The 22,126-nt window shown below is 41.8% G+C and overlaps 1 protein-coding gene and 1 non-coding gene across 3 annotated transcripts; both read right to left on the reverse strand.

The window, feature by feature from the left end:
- Positions 1-1,035: 1,035 nt before the first annotated feature.
- TRNAI-UAU (transfer RNA isoleucine (anticodon UAU)) lies at positions 1,036-1,129 on the reverse strand. Its single transcript has 2 exons — positions 1,092-1,129; positions 1,036-1,071 (listed from the first exon to the last, which is right to left on the reverse strand). It is a non-coding gene; the product is annotated as a tRNA-Ile (tRNA).
- Positions 1,130-3,764: 2,635 nt separating this feature from the next.
- GPX5 (glutathione peroxidase 5) lies at positions 3,765-13,234 on the reverse strand. 2 transcript variants are annotated; one of them, NM_001159302.1, is given in 5 exon segments: positions 3,765-4,765; positions 6,753-6,852; positions 7,274-7,391; positions 9,655-9,808; positions 13,059-13,234. In NM_001159302.1, coding segments are annotated over 5 exon segments (666 nt in total). In that variant the 5' UTR covers positions 13,146-13,234; the 3' UTR covers positions 3,765-4,558.
- Between the last annotated feature and the right edge of the window lie 8,892 nt (positions 13,235-22,126).

Genomic DNA, 22,126 nt, shown 5'->3' on the forward strand with positions numbered 1-22,126 from the left:
GTAAATTATCCACTATCACTTTTTTTTTTTTTAAACCAAGTGTTAATTCAAGTTGGTCTGTAGGTGTTGTTTTGAACCCACTTTTACCTTGTGGGCAGCTCAGGATGGGACTAGGGCAAATGTAAACACTTCAAAATGCAGCAGCAGCTAGAAAAGAACGGGTAGTGCTGAGCATTTGCAAATGGGCAGTCATAAATCTGTGAAGAGGGAGAGCTGTATTGTGTCTCCAGGATGTCTCAGATGTTTAAGATCCAGAAGGTGAGATTGGTGGCCCACATGTAGGCTTCCTGCTCAGCTCCGAGGCTGTACTGGGTCGGTTTATTTTTTGAGACTCAATACCCGTGTCTCTGTCATAACTACAGACATCATAGACTCATTAAGAATCCCAGAGGAATGAAGAAACTGAGGTAGGGAAAGCAGATTCAGAGACAAGAAAAGTCCCACTTATACAATGATTTTAAAACCTAAGATCGTCCTTGTTTCACAGAGTTGAAAAGTCACACAGAAATACTTGTCATGAAATTTTATATATGCCTAATCTATCTGGGCCTGAGACTGTGAAGGTCCGGTTTCTTTGAGACAGGGTCTCACTCTGTCACCCAGGAACCACAGGCGCGCGCCACCACGCCTGGCTAAATTGTATTTTTTGTAGAGACGGGGTTTCATCACGTTGCCCATGCCTGGTCTTGACCTCCTGGGCTCAAGAGACCAGCTCTCCTCTGCCTCTCAAAGTGCTGTGATTACAGGCGTAAGCCACCATGCCCAGTCAGTTTCTTATTGAAATGAATACTGTGAAGACCTGTTTTAGCGACTGTCATATACTTGTTCCCGAAGTATTGGACAAAGGCAAGCATCAAAAAGGACCGTGTGACGACATTTATCACGCATGACCTTAAGCAGGGAATTTTAAATCAAATCACACGAGGGTTCTGAGTACAGTCTAAATCACAACGGTACATACATCGCTGAAAGGAATCGCAGATGCAATAAGCGATCCCCATTTTCGGATTTCTACAGGTCAGAGAATAGTAAAACTGCTCCAGGTGAGGCTTGAACTCACAACCTCGGCATAGCTCACAGGTGCACTGTCTTATAAGTACCGCGCGCTAACCGATTGCGCCACTGGAGCCACGGAGATAATATGGATTTGGAAAGGTATAAGAGAAGACGCTGTTACAGATTGAAGATGAACTCTTTAAATATTGTTTTTTAAGGTATTAAATAATATGAGTTTTAGGCACCTTCTAATACGGGACTTCCACGAATGGGATTAAAAGCAACAATCAAGGGAACCCCGGAATTAGCTGATCCGGAGCCCTTTTCCTCCCAACTCAGAGATGCCCTGGGGACTCAGGGTTGCCTTCACCGGTACCTTGAATTTCTGCTCAGATTTTCCCACAGCTTCTCTAAAGTCAGACAATAATTTAAAAACATTTGAATGAAAGTCACATCGGTTCACCAAAAGCAGCAGGAAGCTAAGATGGCTGCATGTAAAATAGACGTGTCAATCACTACCTTCCGAGCGAAGTTTCCACCAAAAAGTACGTATTCCGCCTGCACAAAACCAGCGAGCGCATTTTCCATTGTTTCGGAATCCCGCGGGCTATCCATCTTCCACATTCTAGTTCCTGTCTCTAGTTCCTGTCTCTGCGTTCGGCTACACTATTTGCTACTTGAAATGAAATGCCAGCCTCCCACTCCCATCCAGACACTCGCTGATTTTAAATCTAATGTTAAAATGCTTTGCTACTGGGAAACACTCAGAGAGCGAGTATTTCCTTTACAAAATCACTGTTTTCGACGTATAGATGCAACGCAGGCTAAGTAAATACAGAAAAACAGTAATATAATTATTTAAAAATTTGCCAAAGTCTCATATCTTGAGAAATCCATTGTTTACATTTGTTATATTTCATGTCAGGCTTTTTCTATGAAGGTTCAACAGAGAAAGATTAAATATTTTTAAAATTTTTGTTAAAGTAATTGAACAACATAACAAAATGGCCCCTCTCACCAGCACATTCCTTTTCTGTTTTTTCAAACTGAATGTCCTTTGGCCTTCCGGTGATGTACATTTATCTAGTGGGGTTCCCAGCACTGCATGGTAAATCACTTGAACCCACCCACTTTTCTGAACTTTTGATCCCCTGTTTCTACCACCTGCTGAAACAGTTCTGGTGTTTCCACCACATTGAGAGAGAGACATTTTTCCTTTTTTCCGAGTAGGAGCCATCCGAACAGTGTGTTGGGTTCTTGACAGAGGGTAAAAATTCTGTATTCAGGGAGAGTGCTCCCATATCAGTGAAGTCTCCTTATCTAACTTGATGTTGCACTCCCCTTCTTCAGGTACTCTGAGAACCTAGTTCGATATAAGGCAGATTCTGAGTGGGAGCAGAGGCACATAATATTTGGCCAGAGTCATCTGCATTGTTTTCAAGCAAGAAGGATATGCTAACCCTCAATAAGAAGGGGTGGGCCACTTCTAAAAGTTTTGAGGGTCCTGGAAATTTTGGGGATTTGGATATTCTAATACCTCAAACCAGAGGTCTCCATGTTGAGCCTCAGCTCACTGCAGCAGCCTTGACTTCTAGGCCCAAGTGGTCTTCCTACCTCAGCCTCCCTAGCAGCTGGGATCATGGATGTGTGCCGCTATGCCTGGCTATGTTTTTCATTTTGCAGAGATGGGCTTTCCCTATGTTACCCAGGCTGATTTTGAACTCCTGGACCCAAGAGATCCTCCTGCCTCTGCCTCCGAAAGTGCTGGGATTACAGACATGAACCACCACGCCTAGCTGGAAGCTAACTTCTTTTAGAGTTTTACATACTATTCCTATGATTAAGTCTTGAGCCTGAACTTTAGATTTTGGTGCTCTTGTTGCAGATAGGAGAGGTCCTTTATACATCCCATGGAGACACACTTTCACAATTAGCCTTAATTTAATAATATATCATCCTCAGTCTTTAATTATCGCTCTCCAAAACATCTATTTCCTCTGGCAACGACCATCCAATTCTATTATGTTATAATTACCATTCCCCTCATGTTTCTCAAGCACCTGAAACTTCATGTCTGCTAGTGCGTATTCTTCCACCAGTTTACCATACCAGTTCAGGTTTGGCAAAAGTTTTGACAACCGCACTGCTACTTGTGCCAGTGGTTGTCTGTGCTCCACCCATCTCCTCATCGTCAACCAGACGGTGAATAATTCAACTTCAAAAACCTCCTCTCAGCATCTTCTTTCTCCGATCATATTTGGTACCAACAATTACTGGTTGGATTCCCTAGAAAGTAGACTCTGAGATGGATATTTGCATTCAGAAAGTTTACTAAGGCATTAACTGAGAATCAGCATGGAGGGTTGGGAGGGTGGCAAAGAAGAGAAGCAGAATTTGTCAGAGGGAAAAATCAGGGTGCAGTGCAAGCACAAAATGCCACCGGCCTACCCCTTGTGCATGTCTAGAGCTAGTACGGCCCTTCAAAGTTGTGCTAAGTTGAGCAGTCAGGGTTTGGCCTCTATGCCTCTCGGGGACCAGTAACTGGATACAGGCTGCCCTGGGAAGGGGACAGACTTAGGTTGAGGCAATTTCTGAAGAGGAATGACAACTGAGAGGTATCGGGTGACAACCTTCCAAATGTAAATCTTTCTGTCTGGGGGGGCTCAGGTCATGTGGGCAATACATCATTTGTGACAGAGTAAGAAGGAGGAGGGAGATAAAATGAGTTCAAGGACCAGACGGGATTTTAAAACCACCATAAAGATCGTCGATGCTGCAGAAAACATTTTATTGGAGACAGTGGCAGGGCTCATTCTGAAGCTGAGGAATCCAGGGTTGAGATGGGAAATCCCATCCTTCAAAAGATAAAGGGCATTCCTGTCCAGGTGCCGTAACCTGAATGCATTAAAGATCAGACAATAAGGAAAATTTTTTAGGGCCAAACAGAGACAGGTTCTGGGTCCCACCAGCATGGAGATGCCCTCTCTTCTTGTGAAGCAATGTTCTTGCTCCCACAGGAGAATGGCTGGTGGGGGGAGGTGTCATGGATGAAAACTGAGCCCAAACAGTTGGAAACTGATGATACATGTTTGTCCTAGGAGACAAAAAATGTTATGAAGTGGAACCTAAACTGTGTGACTATGACCCCGTTGCTATTTCTACACCTCTAGGGTGGAGAGAGATGGAAGCGTCAGAACGTCTAGGAATGTTCTTCTTCAGGATGTGATGGCCGACTGAACCATTGTCGTGGAAGGATGATTTCCCTCTGGTGGATACGAATGATTCAACCTGTAACAGAGGTCTAGGGATTTTAGGTTTCCATTTTTTTCAGTCTTCACCCACATACTCTTGAGAGGCAAAAGAGCAGTATCCTTCCAAATATAAATCTAGTTTGTGGAGAGTGGGAATTCTGGCAGTATGTGCAGGTGATTTGCTCAGGTGGAGCCCATGCAGGAAGAGAGTGTGGTGAGAAGATGGATATTCCTTTTTTGCGGGGAGAGGGGGAGCAAGTCATTAGGTGAGAAGTAGAAGTAGGATTGCTCCTGCCCTTAACTCCACCTTCCTATTTGGTTTTGAATTGCTTCAAGTACGCCAGGATGTCTGTCTTGACTGAGCTGACGGTAGCCCGGTGGGACCAGCGCATGACAGGGATTCCATCAGGCCCCACCAGGAACTTTTCAAAGTTCCAGCGGATGTCATGGACCTTTACAGGGTCCCAGGATATAGATTTGAATGTGCCCAAAATCTCAGAGGGATGAGGACAGGAGTGCTAAAGCAGAGAGATGGAAAAGAGAAACAATGTTATTTCTGCTCCTGGATGATCCAGTCTATTTTTACCCACGGGTAATCCACCCCCTCCTATACCTAGATATTTTAACTTCCTGTTATTCCTAAAAATCTCCATAGATTCTTGAATCACCACTATGCCAACTACCAAGAATATTATAGATATTATAGCAAAATCTGCTCTCTTTCAGTTTCTCCCCATAACCCTATCACAAAATTTTGCTGCCACGGATAAGACATGTTACCTTTTATGCTTTTGGTTTCCTTTTCTTCAAAGTAAATAGCTTGGATTGGAATGTGGTTTTCCAGGTCTTAGGGTTCCATGGGCCACTAATATTTCAATAATTATCTTTTGGGACCAACACTGAATTACTAATATTTTGTCAAAAAACAAAAATTTTTAAAACACCATCATTTATCACTTAATTTAAAAAGACCATTGGAAAAATAAACTGCATGTGGGTCATAATTTGTGAATAAAGGGAAGCCCTATAAGTTAGACGAGATGAGTTCATAAAAAAGCTTCTTACACTGTTCCTTTTTTTCCTTTTCTTTTTTTTTTTTTTGAGACAAAGTCTTGCTGTGTCCCCCAGGCTGGGGTGCAGAGGCATGATACACTGTTCTATTGTCTTCAACTTATTGAGGATATATAAAGTCTTAACATGGACTAGTCTTGGTTCACAGTCCAGCATTTAGGAACAATTCACTTTGGTAATCTTTAGGGTTCTTTCAGCTCTGGCATTCTCTATGTCTAAAAATCAGTGTTTCATAAAAGGTACCTACTACCCTGTATCATACCTGTTGGTTTGTTATTGTTTTTGTTTTTGTTTTTTTGAGACAGTGTCTTGCTTGGTTGCCTAGTGTGGAATGCAGTGGCACAATCATAGCTCACTTCTGCCTCCAGCTCCTGAGCTCAAGCAATCCTCTGACTTCAGCCTCCCGAGTAGCTGAGACTACAGGTACATGCCACCACACCCAGGAATTTTTGTATTTGTTTTGTAGAGACAGAGTCTCACTATGTTGCCCAGGCTGGTCTTGAACTTCTGGACTCAAGCAATTCTCCTGTCCTGCCTTAGTCTTCCAAAGTGCTGGGATTACAAACATGAACCACCACAACCAGCTAGATAGCTAATTGTTTCTAACTCTCTCTCCACTATAAACTCATCAAAGGTAGAGACTGTGCCTTATTCATCTTTATATCCTTATTATTTAGATTGCTTTATAAATAGCAGGCATTCATCAAGTGTACCTGGAATGAATGAATGAATGTCAACGAGCAAAAGAGGGTGGTCCTAGTAAAAGTTGCCATTCCACACAACTCTCTTCACCACACAAGTTAGAGCCCCACAGATACTCACAGATTAATCTCCAGATCAGCATGTGGAATGTGGAATGCTGATCTAGAGATTTTCTCCAAAAAGACCAATCCCACCTCCAGGCCAGAGCCTGTCCGAGCTGCACGCCCCGGCCATAGCGAATAATAATTGAGGATTAAACGCCTGAGCTATATTCATTTCCACCCCACACCTTCTCCCTATCTTTGCCTTTTTTCCCCTGTACTAATACCTCATTAAAGATGGCGCTCTTCCTGCTTCTTCTTCACTCACTTTTCCCGCGCCCGGGAAAATTGTTACTTAATAGCGCAAGCGCAACATGACGTCCGACCGGAGAAACCGAAACTAACCTGGCCACACCCTCGGCAATGAGATTATTTCCGCCTTAGCCCAACCCCTTCCCTTCCAAGTGTATATAAGGCAGTGCATTACCGCCATTAAACGAGACTTGATCAGAGCACTGTCTTGTCTCCATTTCTCGTGTCTCTTGTTCCCCAAATTCCCACCCCCTCCTCCAGGGCCTGCTCTGACTATCCCGCGGGCTGGGATAAGAGCCCTGGATCCATTTCTGCCACACCAACTCTATGCTAGGAATATTAGAAAAGAGGAGGCGGCTTATGCCAGGAATTTACTCACCTTCAAGAAGCTGAAGACTTTCTGTTCTTTTTCACCATTCACATCCCCTTTCTCAAAAAGCTGGAAATTAGGTACAAATCCTCCCCCTGGACGGACATACCTGCAACAAGTCATAATGTTCCCAGGAAGCTCCAGGATATGCAAGTAAAGGTTATAATGGGATACTAGGATTCGAAATCATGACAAAGGGGAGAAAGAGGAAAGTATCATTGTGCATAGGGAGGAATACGGCCATGTTTTGGCTTTGGGCTCTCTGACTCACTATTCTCTCTCTATCCCATGACCCGTCTCTTTTCCTCCATCCCTTCTGTCTTCCATAGTCCAAGTCTCAGCCAGGGATGGAGAAAGAGTCTCTGGAAACTGCCAGACGCTTATCAGGGTAGGCCGAAGTTAAATGCTGCTTGCAATGCCCCTGAGCCTATTCATCCAAACCTCCCCAGAAGTTCCTGAGCTGGAAGGGCCTCTGGAGACTGAGGAAAGGTACACAGGCACCTCCTATTGGATTTAAAGAAGACACTTACTTGAGCCCAGAAAGAATCTCTTTGTTATCTCCTGGTTCTTGCTTTCCAAATTGGTTGCAGGGAAAGCCCAGCACAACTAGACCATAGGGCTTCAGCTCCTCCTGGAGTGCATTTAGTTCTGTGGTTAGAGGAGGGACAACATATTGGTCTGGGTGGAGATTCTGCCTTGTGCAGGGATCTTTCCCTGGGGTTACCCATTTTACAGAGAAGGAAACAGAGGCCCAGGGAGGGAAACAGCTGTACATCAGAAGGGTTGTTAGTGGCATAGCTGAAGTTAGAGGCCGGATCTTCAGACGTGCACTCAAAAGCCTTCTGTTATGGTGCAGTGTTTCCCATACCTGCAGCGCATCAGAATCAGCTGAACGCCCTTCCCTAAAAATGGGGATGCCCAGGTCCCATTTCAGAGAGTTTTCTGTTCCTCTGAAATGGGGCTTAGTCATTTTTATTACTCAAAAGCTCAACAGGTGATTTTTGTTTGTTTGTTTGTTTTGAGACGGAGTCTCATTCTGTCGCCGGGGCTGGAGTGCAGTGGCGCGATCTCGGCTCACTGCAACCTCCGTCTCCTGGGTTCAAGCAATTCTCCTGCCTTAGACTCCCGAGTAGCTGGGACTACAGGTGCGTGCCACCATGACCAGCTAATTTTTTTTTGTATTTTTAGTAGAGACGGGGTTTCATCATGTTAGCCAGGATGGTCTTGATCTCCTGACCTCGTGATCTGCCCGCCTCGACTTCCCAAAATGCTGGGATTACAGGCGTGAGCCACAGCGCCTGACCTGAATCTTTCTTTTTTAAAGGAAAAGACACAGATAATGAGGACTGAGCTCCTCTCCTCTGTGCAGCCTGGCTCACCCTGAGTGGAGTGGAAGTAAAATTGACAAAGGCAAAGAGAACCAGAGAAATTTGAAGTCAACTATCCTAACATTTTTCAACAATCCTCACGATGCTGAAGATGCATTCTTCCTAAAAATCCTCAGTGATATGCTGAAACACAAGCTTCAGCTGCCTTCGTCCACTACCAAGAAATTTTCCAACTTGTCTGCTCAGACTTTTATAATCAGCTTCTTTGTTAACTCTTTCTGAGCCAGATGCCTTTAGTCCCTTGACAAACACTAACCAGTCCCACTCAGATTCAGTTCAGCCAACTGGCACCTCCTCTAGTCCTTTAAAAAAAAAAAACAGAGATTGCCTTCCTGTTTTCATAGGGTTTCTCAGTACCCCTCCCTATATCCTTCCATTGTCTGTTATTTGCAGGGTGGAAACTGAATAAATCGATTCTTAAAGTCCCTATAAACTGGGAAAATAAATTATGTTCCAATAAATATTATTCAGTCTTAAGAAAGAATGAGGAAATGATCTGAACTCAAATGTATTTTATTAATTAAAAAATCAAGGCAGCAAATAGTATTTATAGTGTGTTATCAGCTTGGGAGGGAGAAGCAGAAAAAAGAATATCTATGTATTCTGTAAACATGATAATATTGGTCTACTGAAGGGAGGGGAAGAAGGTGGAAACCTTTGGTTCAAATTTTTTTTCCTTTTGAACTTTGAGACTTGTGAATATAATACTTATTCAAAACATAATTAAAAACAAAAAATGAAGGTCTTATTACTTCAAATATAAGAAGTACATTTGTCTCTGGTATAATCCATCCTGTTTGTTTTCACTGATTTTTAAACAGCGTGCCCTAAAATATGAGAAAATTCTTCCCTGAATAATGTACAAAAAGGGAGGAAAAACTACATCCTAAAAAGGGGTTGAGGTTGGAGAGGGAGTATTTGCTTCTATTACAGCCTCATCTGCCAGCCCTCACTCTAATCAAATGCAGTTCCAGGTATAAAACTCCTTTTTCTTGTCGTTGTAAGTTACCTGTAAAACCTTGCAAAAGTCTCAAAAACATGGGTCTTCTGTCCTGTATTTATCAAGAAGACTTCTGGAATCTTCTGAGAGGCTCCTAGTTCTCAAGTACATATTGATTCCCCTGGAAATCTCAGGGAAAAGCAGAGGCAGGGCATGGGGAAGGGGTTAGCACATTTTTTCTGTAAAGGGCCAGATAGGAAATACTTCAGACTTTGTGGGCCATATGGTTTCCGTCACCGCTACTCCTACAACTACTGACCTCTATTTTACAGCATGAAAGCAGCCATAGGTGATGTATAAATGAACGGGGATGGCTGCATTCCAATAAAACTTTGTTAACAAAGCCAGGCTGACCAAATTTGGCCTGTATGCCAGAACTTGCTGACTTCTGATATGGGGGATGAAGTCACTTGATTTATGAGTATTTATTTTGGTATATAATTAGAATTAAACTATAATTCCAAGTATAATTTAGAATATAATCAGCTGGAAAATTTAGTCCCAAAGAGGTATGAATTCTTACCAGGATATTGCGCTGTCAGACCACAGTAGGTGGCCACGTTGACAAAGAGGATGTGCTTGCCCACATACTGCTTGAAGGGAACATATTCGTTCTTATTAAGTGCGATGGCCTCATAGTCATAGATGGTGCCTTTCTCATCTTTGTGACAATCCATCTGGAAGATTTTTTTTTAAAGTGATAATATTGGTAACAACAATTCCTAGCATCTGTGTAATCTTTCAAAGAAGTCAAAGAATAGGTACATTCTGACCAAGACCTAGAAAACAAATAAGAGTTGTCTAAAGTATCAATGACAAGACTGAAACTTGGTTCTTGTAACTTGGAAATAAAAAACCAAGTCTCATAAGCCAGGCAGAGAAAGACAAGCATTGCATTTTCTCACTTATTTGTGGGATCTAAAAATGAAAACAATTGAGCTCATGGAGATAGAGAGTAAAAGGGTGGTTCCCAGAGGCTGGGAAAGATACTAGGAGGGTGGGAGGGAGGTTGGGATGATTAATGGATACAAAATAAGATAGTTAGAAAGAATGAATAAGACCCAGTATTTGATAGCACAACAGGGTGACTATAGTCAATAATAACTTAATTGTGCATTTTTAAATAACTGAAAGCATATAATTGGATTGTTTATAGCACAAAGGATAAACGCTTGAGGGGATGGATACCCTGTTTTCCATAATGTGATTATAACATATTGCATGTCCGTATCAAAACATCTCCTGTACCCTATACATATACACACTTATTATGTACCCTCTCCGCACCACACACACATAAGAATCAAGTTTCCTATTATTTTGAAAGATGTGAGATACCAGGAAATGCATGGATAATGGAAAAGGGTGTTGATTCATAAGCTGGGATGGTAGGAGCTGGAAGTAAGTGGGGCTGAAGAGAAAAGCACGCTTGCCTTACATTCTTCTGTAAAAGAGGCTACTCCTTGGCTCTGGATTGAAGGCCTCCTGCCTGGACTCTCTGAGAAGGGCGTGTTTTAAATTGCTGAACTATTTTTAGGATAACTTAGTTACTTCTCTTTCCCCAGGTCTTCTGACCTCTTACTCCACTCATCAGCACATAGAGTAGAAAGAACACTGTCCTGGGAATCAGAAGCCAGTTCCATTGTTAAATTCCTCTGTGAATCTGGGCAATTCCCATCCCAGGCCTTCAGTTTCCCCATGAGTAAAATGAAGATATTTACCTAGATTCTTACTAGAACTCCAAGTGAGCTTCGATGTTTAACATTCTAGATTCTAATATTATCTTCACCTCGAATAACTTTCTTGTCACTCTCCTACTAATATGGTGGTCGTGTAAGCCAATACTGTGAAATCCCAGGTTTTGGTAGCTCTCAAGAAAAGAGATGGAGAACCCTAAAGTCCATCTGCAGGTAAGTCCCTGAAATCTGTCCGGCAGCATCCAACCCACGACTCACCCAGCTCTTCAGCCCATTGTGCTCCAGGTGTCTAATATCCACCTTCATCCTCCGTTCCGCCTATCCCCTTCCTTCTCAAATCTCATGAACATATTAATATTTGAGCAGACTTCCACGCAACATTTGTTAAGTTCCACATAACATAAATTAGTCCTGCCTGAAATTCTCATCACATGTTCTTTTATTAAATTCCTCTACAAGGCAGGTCTCATCTTATTCCTCCTTTGTCTCTACCCTTACAGGGTTCATGCAGTACCCAAAGTGTACTGATGCCACAGTACTCACCAGCACATGCTGATCCCTTTTCTTATACTGGGGAAGCTGCCACAAACTGCTCATGGAATACAAAACATATATGATAGGAATATGAAAAGGAAGCTATATGTCCAAACCATCCAGTGAGAAGAAGGTGGAAAGGAACTGGCTGAAGAAAAGAAAGAAGGGCATTATCTGATAAGGAATGTCCAGACTTAAACTACGATTAAACTAGACTTCCTGGAAATGCAATAGTCTAGTAAGGATTTTGGTTGAACACCATCTGCCCCCATTCAGAGAAGGAGTAATGCAAAACAAAACACAACTTTTCGAATCCTGTAATCCCACTGATTTTATCACTAGCATACTAGGTTGTAGCTATTCACTTCTTACTCTTGAGGAAAAAGATATTTTTCAATGCAGGTTTTTACGCCTTTCCCTAAATTTATACACATATATGTGCACTAGCAAAATTGAGGGATCTATAAAGAGAATATTGTGTGAAAGTATCCATTCTTATCTTCATGTTGCCTAGTATCAAGTTAAACATTTGCAAGAATTTGCCTTTTTGTTTCTTTTGCTACTGCAATGACAATTACTCACAGTCGTGTTGGGTACCAGGATGCAAGAGCTTAGAGAGACTCCCAGTTCGAAGACTCCTTTTAGTCCAGTTTACTTCTGATATTGACTGCTGTTTCAAATTTATTGAAGTCTATATGCCATGTCTCAATTATCTCTAAATGCAGCTTTTATTAAGCAAATTCTGTAGCCCAGAGTCTCCATACTCAATTAAGCACCACAGGTAACATAAAAACCACATCAATTCTCAAAACAGAAGTTCACCCAGGAAATTATCTAGTTAATTTTAGAGGCGAGGGATGGGGAGATCTTATTAGAACTGCATTTTGTAGAATGTATTATACACATAAAATTGTTGTTCACCTGCCCAAAAGGTAGTTATTGTTACCCATAAATTTACAATGAGAAAACAGAGGTTAATTTGTCCAAAGCCAAAAGTGGTAACCCATTATGTAAATGAAAGTTTGCCTTTACCTAACTTCATGATTATTTTTTGCCTCCAAGTTAATCGCATTCATTATTATCCTTTCCTGAACTGCCCCTTCTGCTGCCAGACACATGTGTCTTATCAAGAAGGTAACGAGCCATTAATTGCGCATAGAACAGAGGCCAGAATCCAAGATGCCTGACCCCAAATCCAGTTGTTTTAGGGCTCTGATTCTTTTTTTTTCATGTTTTATGCTTCTGTGATAACTCTGACTTTATCCATCCTTAAAACTTCCACATTTGTTTTTTCCTCCTCTTCAAGGGGTTCTTGCTGAGTTGTGTCTGAGACGAGTCCACTCAGCTTCTCCTTCAAACCCCAGTCCCCACCTACTGTAAGGCCCATCGCTGTCCCAGCCGCAGACCCAGCTCTGAAGCAGAGACTGATGTGGCCGGAGAGGTCTCCAGGGGGCCTCCACCTGAAGAAAGGGAGAAAGGACTACAGTATAGAGACCCTTTCTTCCCTAGTCATATTCAACGCAAGGAACACCCATCCATAGGAGTGAAGAAGATTCAAGGAGAAAAAAAGCGAGATTTAGGGGAACAGGCAAAGAAGAAGAAAGCAGGAGTTGGAGTCTTACAAGAAGGACTGGAGGGCAGGGTCTAGAAGTAGGACAGAAGAGTAACTACCATGCCCTCTCTGGAGCTCACTCACCTTCATCGTCTCCTGCTTGGGACTTGTTTGCACAAAGCAGGCTAGGAGAAGGGGAAGCAGATGGATGACCCTTAACTGTGTAGTCATGACTAGTGTTTGTAGATTGCTAGTCTGGGGGCCTGAGGTCCTTGCCCACCTCCGCAGTCTTTTGGTATCTTGGCAGGGACTTAGCCCAAGCCCCCACAGGCCAATCACAGGGCTGCAAGGATTCTGGGTGCATGAGGTCGGGTTGAGGATCACAGAACTCAAACCACATCCTGTCCCACACACACCCCCATGAGCACTCAGCGCTCACCAGTGCAATGAGGACCTGGGACTCACAAGTTCTGGGAAAATTATAAATGGGTGATGGCAAGCCCTCTGAGGTCCTTAAACACTGCAGTCTGTTTTTCCTCAATGTATGGAAGTGTCTAGATGCTGATGCAACCTCCCAGTAAAGTCACTGCAAAAGGGTTGGTCTAGACATTTCAAATGTTATTTCTTATATTATTTGAGCTTGAAAAAAATCAAAGGATGGGCCGGCCATCTAGTATCTCTCAAAAAGAGTTAGGAGGAAACTGGCCCGAGGAGGGGAAATAGTCACAATGTATGTGAAGGACAGCAAATTAATACAAATTCTTGGAAATGATTTCAAGTGCTTATATAGCAGTAAGAAAAAACTACTAGACCAACAGAAAAAAATGGGCATGAGACAGAAAATCAAATGGCATCTATGTTAGGATACAATGTTCTCTCTCACCAATAATCAAAGAAGTATAAATATGAAAAGACACATTCCACACTTATCAGATTGGCAAAAGTTAAAAGGAATAGTGGTTCCCAGCCTGGGCTCAGTCTGGTATAGGAGGCTCTTACACAATGGGTAGGGGAATGGGGAATACTAATGTTGCCAACTTTCTGGACAATAATCTGACATTCTGAATGCAGTGCTTTAAAAAAGTAAATAACTTTAAAAAATAATTATATAATTACAAAAAATTGCAAGCATTCCTCTTTTTTTCTATTTTTTTAAAACTTATTTTAAGTTCAGAGGTACATGTGCAGGTTTGCTATATAGGCAAACTTGTGTCATGGGGGTTTGTTATACAAATTATTTCATCGCCCAGGTATTAAGCCTAGTACCCACTAGTTATTTTTCCTGATCCTCTCCCTCCTCCCACCCTCCACCCTCTAATAAGCCCCAGTGTGTGTTGTTTCCCTCTATGTGTCCATGTGTTCTCATCATTTATCTCCCACTTATAAGTGAGAACATGTGATATTTGGTTTTCTGTTCATTAGTTTGCTAAGGATAATGCTCTCTAGCTCCATCTACGTCCCTGCAAAGGACATGATCTTGTTTTTTTTTATGGCTGCATAGTAGTCCATGGTGCATATGTACCACGTTTTCTTTTCTTTTTTTTTTTTTGAGATGGAGTCTCGCTCTGTTGCCCAGGCTGGAGTGCAGTGGCGTGATCTCGGCTCACTGCAACCTCCGCCTCACAGGTTCACGCCATTCTGCCTCAGTCTCCCTGGTAGCTGGGAATACAGGCACCCACTACCACGCCCAGCTAATTTTTGTATTTTTAGCAGAGATGGGGTTTTACCGCATTAGCCGGGATGGTCTTGATCTCCTGACCTCATGATTGGCCCGCCTCAGCCTCCCAAAGTGCTAGGACTACAGGCATGAGCCACTGTGCCTGGCCACCACATTTTCTTTATCTAGTCTATTATTGATGGGCATTTAAGTTGATTCCATGTCTTTACTATTGTGAATAGTGGCAAACACTCCTTTTAATAGCCTGGAAGCCCAGAGCCCAAGAAGAATCATGGAAATGAGACAGAAGTCCCTTCAAGAATAAAGTTGCTTTGCCTTTCAACTGGCATACAAGCCCCATTCATTCAGCAACAGTTCCCAATGACCTCTCAGTAGTCTTGGCTAAAATTTTAGAATGTGTGAATTAAGGAATGCAGGCCTGGAGCCCCTGGAATTGCTGGGTTTCTCACATAAATGACATAGTTAATCCCTGCTGACTTCACAGGAGATGGACCAAGACATTCTTCCCTTTTGGCTACCATACAGTTTTGATGTTTGGACCCCTGGCAAACATTAATTAATGTTTAATTAATCATGCTTCTAAGTTCATAATCATTTGTCCTTGCAAGGCCTCTGTCTTGTTTTATTTATTATTTATATCCTTTGATTCCCAAACTCCACTCTCCTTCCCCTCACTATCATAAGTATATTTAATATGTTTAATATGCATATTATTTGTATTCTTGAACAATTTGTATATTCCTTATTAGATTATTAGCTCTTTAAAGTTTAAAAAATTAGTTACTCATTTTTTTCCCCCCATTTGGACCTCAGTTTCAAAGGGTTGAGTTAAACTCTTAAATTTATGGCATTTCTCATCATTAGGCTATGCAGGGATTCTCTCATATTAATTTAAATTTTTTTTTTTGTCCCCAGTCCACTGCCATTTTCCTACCTTTTGGAGAGAAGGAGTGGCTAAGGAACAGATATTACAGACTGGAAAGTGTTGGTGCGTTGGCTGTTTCTAATGCTTTGAAACTACAAGAAAGGAGTGAATTCAGGAACAAATGGGCTCTAATGAGATAAAGAGATGCTGAAAAATCTGTGGATTAGTGAAGAGGCTCAGTGTTGTTTCCCTTACCGCTCTTCCCACACATCTCCCATCCTCCCATAGGATTGGCACTGCCAGCCCAGCTTTGCTGAACTTTCATGTTTAGGAAATGATAAGTTCTTCCTCTCCAGTTCTAAGTTTGTCTCCAACCAGCCCCCTCCACCAGCCCTGCCTCTTCCAGGTTCACACAAAATCCTGCCTCTGCCTCCTTATAACTGAAGTCTGAGTGAGGTTTAATTCTTGAAGTCTTACTGGGTTTAATTTTCCACCAGTCTGGGGGAGTCTGGGCATTTAAGAGCTCTCTTGGAAAACAGAAATTTTTTGTTATCTCAGATTTCTCATCTCTTCCTAGAGCCCTCTAATCTAAGGGAAGGAGCCCATGCAATGCCTGACCTAGCCACAAAACACCCAAAGCCCTTCAGGTTTCCTGCTTTGTGGCACCTCCTGACCCCAGATGCTGACTTGCCTGCCCTCCTCCCCTCTATCACAGTTCAAAGAACTGTGGAGATTAAAATATCAAACCTCATTCCTTCCCAAGTTATGTGACTTAATCTGCTCTCTGTGCCTCTGGCCCTCATCTGTAAAACTGGTAGAACAATATGAACTTCATAGGGCTAATTTTAGGGGGAAAAAAAGAGATTAGTTTAAACTTAGCACTGGACCCAGCCCAAGAAAAACACCCAGTGTTAATTCAACAGGTGAACAAACTGGTGCTCGAATAGAAAATCCGACTTACCCAAAGCCTGAGTTTAGTGATGGCTGCTCCCCCCTTGCTGTTATAAATGCCTTACCTTCCTCACCACTTTATCTTTGCTTGTCACATGATACCTTACTTCTAGAGCAGAAGAGAAACTTTCATCATAAACTATGCCTCAATGGTCAGATCGAATGGCCTTCTCAAGCCCCTTGTTCCATTGTTTCAATTTCCCTGGAGGCAAGAACTCTGTTCAGGGAGCTCATGCTCAGCAGGAGGCCACATGGAGGGACTTGTCATCTTCCCCTGACTGTCTCACATAGCAGCTGCCTCCCAGCCAGAGCCCATATCATATCCCTGTTGCCTCTTTTCTGGAATGCTGAAATCATCTCCTCCTTGTCTTCTGTCTTCCAGACTCTTCCTTTCTATACTTTTTCCTTTACCCTATTGCCACTGGAAACTCTAAACACCTATCTGATGACATCTCTCCGCTTAAAAAGAGCCAGCGTTGCTAACCAGTTTATTACAGCATCAAATCCAGAATCTCCAGCAAGGTATTCGAAGCTCTCCTGATGTGCTCTTAACCTCCTTCTAGTCTTCACTCCTACTAGCTCCCTATGTGAATCTCTCAGACAGCTATATTCTTTCCATTCTTCAAAACACACCTCTTTGGATTTAAATTTTTAACCTTGGGGGTCAATTGTGCTGAGAACATTGAGATCCCACCTCCCCTGGCCCAAATTATATACATTATGCAAATTATACATACATATATGTAATCTGACAGGAGAAGGAATTCCCAATGAAAGACAGGAAATACAATTTTATCAAATTTTACCTATCTTTTTTTTTTGAGACACAATTTCACTCTTCTTACCCAGGCTGAAGTGCAATGGTACGATCTCGGCTCACTGCAACCTCTGCCTCCCAGGTTCAAGAGATTCTCCTGCCTCAGCCTCCTGGTTAGCTGGAATTACAGGTGTCCACCACCATACCTGGCTAATTTTTTGTATTTTTAGTAGAGACGGGGTTTCACCATGTTGGCCAGGCTGGTCTCGAACTCCTGACCTCAGGTGATCCACTCGCCTCGGCCTCCCAGAGTGCTGGGGATTACAGGCATGAGCCACTGCACCTGGCCTACCTATCAAGATTTTAGGTGGAAATGTTTATAGCCTGAGCCATAGATTAAAGCTAAAAAGCCAATCCAGGCCTAAATTAAGCTATAAGATCTGTCACTTCCTGACTTTAACAATCCTGTAATTACAAGCAGTTCATGATCTTAAACGTGGTGGGACACCTGGGTGGGAAAAACCAGTGTCTCAATCGCTGCCTAATTTTCCCAACCGGACTCTAATTTTTCCTTGAGAATTTTTCCTTATTCTTATGAGAATAAGTTTCTTGCCCAAGGTCACGTAGTTAGTGAGTGGCAGTTTACAAATTGAAATGAGGCCTTTCAGACTCCCTGTCCTAGTTTCTGGTAATGACTTAATCCTACCTGAAAGTCAACATCAGATTTTTTGTTTTTAGTTCCTTTGATTATAAAGGAAATAGGTTTGATTCCTTCTCAGGGACAGTACACCTCTTTATTCAGATTCAAACCACAACCTCTGAAACCACCCAAATCTGACTTAGAGATCTCTGTCCACCCTTTGGTTTTACTTGACTATTTTCCGTGAATTAGAAAATCTCCTTTGGCATCTGGCATCTCCATTCAGGCCTCCAGGATTTTCCTTACTCTAGTTTTGTAAGCATGAAGCATAGGATCTACTCCAAGTCTGCCATTTTAAGTTACTCTCACTTATGTTTATACAGAATTTATAGTTTACGAGCCTCTTTCACATCAATAATTTCATTTAGCCCTTACAATCAGCCAGTTACAGAGGTAGGATGGGCATCTTCAGCTCGAATTTGCAATGGAAAAATAAGTTCAGAAAGAAAAGGCGACTTGGCCAAAGATTCACAATAGTGTAAATGTAGACCATAAACTTGAGTTTCAATTTCAAATCCACTTGCAGCTTCACCCTCAAGGCTCAATTACTCATAATGTATGTGTTTGGAAATGGAAGCAAATTCTAGAGAGATCACTGAATGTCCTTTGGAATTTAATCTTCATTCTCACGTGTTCTTAACTTTCTGATCTTCTTCCCCAAACATGATGAAGTTTGGGACTCATCTATGGTTGAAGCTGGCTGTGGCCCTAAACCTCATCTTTCACTGAGGCAGCTGGCCCTGACACGCAGACTTCCTGAAGGGTCTGTTACTAATGCCAAGCTTTCCTCCTCCAACCTGCTCCAGGAAGAACTCTGCTTCTTGGAGGTTGGGGTGGGGAGGTGGTGAGAGAAATAATGTGCACTCCCCTAGACAGTGTTCCTATTACTCCTGCTTTAACGGATTGGGAAGGACGTGGGGGAGAGAGCACTGTGTCCTTGCCCACACACAGGAACTTGAGTGACCCACACCATTCAAAACCAGATGCCCTCCCACCTGGAAATTCTGCAATCTATGACTCAGATCCTTACTGCTCCCCAGGAAAGAATAAATATGCCTTACATCACCAGCATACACTGCAGACCATCACAGTTCTCAGTAGAACTGTGGAACATGGAGAACGCCGCTCCTCTACAGGCCTGAATTTACCTATTTGCACAAAGCGGGAGTTGGATCAGAAAAACCACCAAAGTCCCTTTTAAGGCAGACAGTTTAGTTTCTCGGCTTTTCAGAGATTCTCATCGTTGGCACTTATCTGACCAATTCTTACTCCTAGAAGACTGGGAAACACGAGTAACAATCAATACATTTTGAGTTCAAACATATGTCTTATAGGTCATGTTTTTCAGGCCACAACAATATTCATAAGAAGCAGATGCTCAGTAAAGTTTAGAGATTGTCTCATCCAAGTCACAAGGCCTAGGTTAGATAAATCTACAACTGTACCCCCACAACAGTTGCAATCAGAATCTGATTTAGAACAAATTAAAGGCTGAGACAGTCTGGCTTCTCCTTTCCCACTCTGCAATCCCTCAGCCTGTGGCAACTTGTGAAAGGCATCAAAGCCAGTCAGAAAACACCAGGTTTTGATATAGAAACACCCTGTAGACATCCCAGAGATATCCCAGGGACAAATATTGGCTGTTTTCCTGGCTATGATCAGAAAGGGCAGACAATATTTGCAGGTGAAGTGATATGTCATTTGGAATTTACTTCCAAATAATTCAGTGAGGATGGGTATGTGTGCAAGGGTGGGGGCTGTGGTAACAAGCTTTTTCAGATGTAAGTAAAATGAAATTGGTGGTGAGTTGTGTTGATCATAGATCATAGATGCAGTGGGCAACAGGTATGTGAGCCTAATTATACTCCTTTCTACTTTTTATATATGTTTGAAATTTTCCTTAATAAAAAAGTTGAATTAAAATGTAACAAGCTGGAGATACTCAAGGTTGGGAGCTTCTTTAACTGATGAATAGAAAAGGAATAGAGCAGATAAGAAGATAAATAAGAGATAAATGGAGCAGGAAGGAAAATGAAAAAAGAAAGAAGAAAAAGAAATAATGGGAACTTATATCAGCATTTATTGAGTTGTTACTGTATGTGCCAGGCATTTCCAGATATAAATTCTTACTTAATCTTTATTTTAGAAGTCATTACTGTTATGTTCTTTTACAAAAGAAAAAGAACTTGATACACTGAAAAATTAAATAACTTGCCCAAAATTGTGTAGTGAGAAACAACTTAAAGCCAGGATTGTTTAAATCCTGAATCCAAACTCTTTTTCTTGTACACAATGAGGAGAGAGAAAAGGATAAAGTAATGAGAGATGGCAATGGGTAAAAAGTGTAGAAATGAAAAAAAAAAAAAGAAAAAGAAAAAAGTGAGATTCAGTGAATTCAGAATCAGGGAAGCAGTTAAGAAGCCTTCCAAAGCTATCACTGGAATAGGAGGTAACTAGGGCTGGCATTGCTCAAACCTTGACCCTTCTGAGGAATGATTAATCTTTCACTGAAGGCAAGTTAATAGAAAATTCATTACATGCCTTCTGCCGCGCTTGCTGCTGGGAAAGAAGAAATTTTATAGTGCCTATCTTCAAACAGAGGCAACAACCAGGAGGATCCATGATCTCCCAAACATTTGTGCCTCCCCTCTGATGGCTCTGCACTGGCTTCTTGTGTGTGTCTCTCTCTGTGTGTGTGTGTGTGTGTGTGTGTGTGTATGTGTGTGTGCTCAAGCTAAATTATAACAGAACAGGAATAAGGAAGAGGTAATACATAATTTGAGTAAAATGGTAGAGTGTTACACCTTGACAGTGATAAAAAGCTATGTTTTTAACACATCCTTTGCTTCTTTCTTCTCCAGTAAGAAAAATACATTTTTTAAATTTAAAAGAAGAAAAAAATGTAGAACAAAAAGGAAATTTAAAGTTAAACCTGAGATATTAATAAAAGTCATCTACTTGTTCTATGTGAATTTGTTGACACAGCACAGCACAGACAAGCAGATCTCAAGATAAAAAATTAAAACCTTATGTTGCCTGTATTGGTTCTGCAATCAAAGCTGACATTAAAATATTTAGCAGGGCTGGGTGGGATGGCTTACGCCTGTAATCCCAGCACTTTGGGATACCTAGGTGGGTGGATCATTTGAGATCACCACTTCAAGACCATCCTGGGAAACATGGCAAAATCCTATCTCTACTAAAAATACAAAAATTAGCTGGGTTTGGTGGCATGCGACTGTAGTCCCAGCTACTCAGGGGGCTGAGGTGGGAGGATGGCCTGAGCCTTGGAGTCAAAGGTTACAAGTGAGCCGAGATGATACCACTGCACTCCAGCCTGGCTGATAGAGCCAGACCTTGTCCCAAAATGTATGTGTGTGTGTATATATATATTTAGAAGTATGCCATGGGCACAACCAATCAGAACAAATCCTGGGCTCCAACAACTGCCGTGCATATTCCTGTGTATACACACTGAGGACCATCCCTGCCTGCAAGCACGAATGCTACGTCTTGGTAGACGTGCAAATGTTTTGACTGTCCAAAGTAAGGGAAATAAACTTCAGAACCTAAGAAAAAGCTCCACTTGGGGCTTCTACTACCTTTTAAGACATATTTTAAACAAGTGACTTATGAACATATGTGAGTACTGATCACTGAATGGGAACATAGCTTAACCAAAAATCAACCACAAGCATCTTGAATAAGAAGGAGTAAGTTAAACTCTAGTCCTGGGCGGAAACTTCTGCGTTTGGCTTCTTTCTATCCTATAAACTTTAATGTATTTGGTGGAAGATGCAAAACGTATGCTAATCAAATGTGTAGATCATTAATAGATGATAAATACAGCTAGTCTGATAGATGACAGAATTCAGATTTAAAAGATCAATTGCTTGGGTGGATAGACAATAATAGGCACCAACATTGCAGTGGCAATTCATATAAACTTGGATGTTTATTTGACCTTAAGTTAAAAGTGAACCAATAAAAATTAAAAACTAAAATAAGTGAACCAATAATGTTTCAAAGATACTAGAGAAAATAATGCCATTGTGGACTCTACTGATTAGTATCCAAAGAGTATGCTCTTGATTGATGAAATCAGACCTGAAATAATGTTTCTATCTGTGGACAGAATAGGTTTTAAAATGTAAATTAATAAATTAAGTCAAATTCTAAGGAGGAGGGTGAGGATGTGAACTGGCTCCTAATATATATTAAGGCCTGGTCAAGCTCACCAGAACCCTGATTTGTGACTCAA

The sequence above is a fragment of the Macaca mulatta genome, chromosome 4 (assembly GCF_049350105.2).
Source record: "Macaca mulatta isolate MMU2019108-1 chromosome 4, T2T-MMU8v2.0, whole genome shotgun sequence".
In the NCBI taxonomy this organism is placed as follows: domain Eukaryota; kingdom Metazoa; phylum Chordata; class Mammalia; order Primates; family Cercopithecidae; genus Macaca; species Macaca mulatta.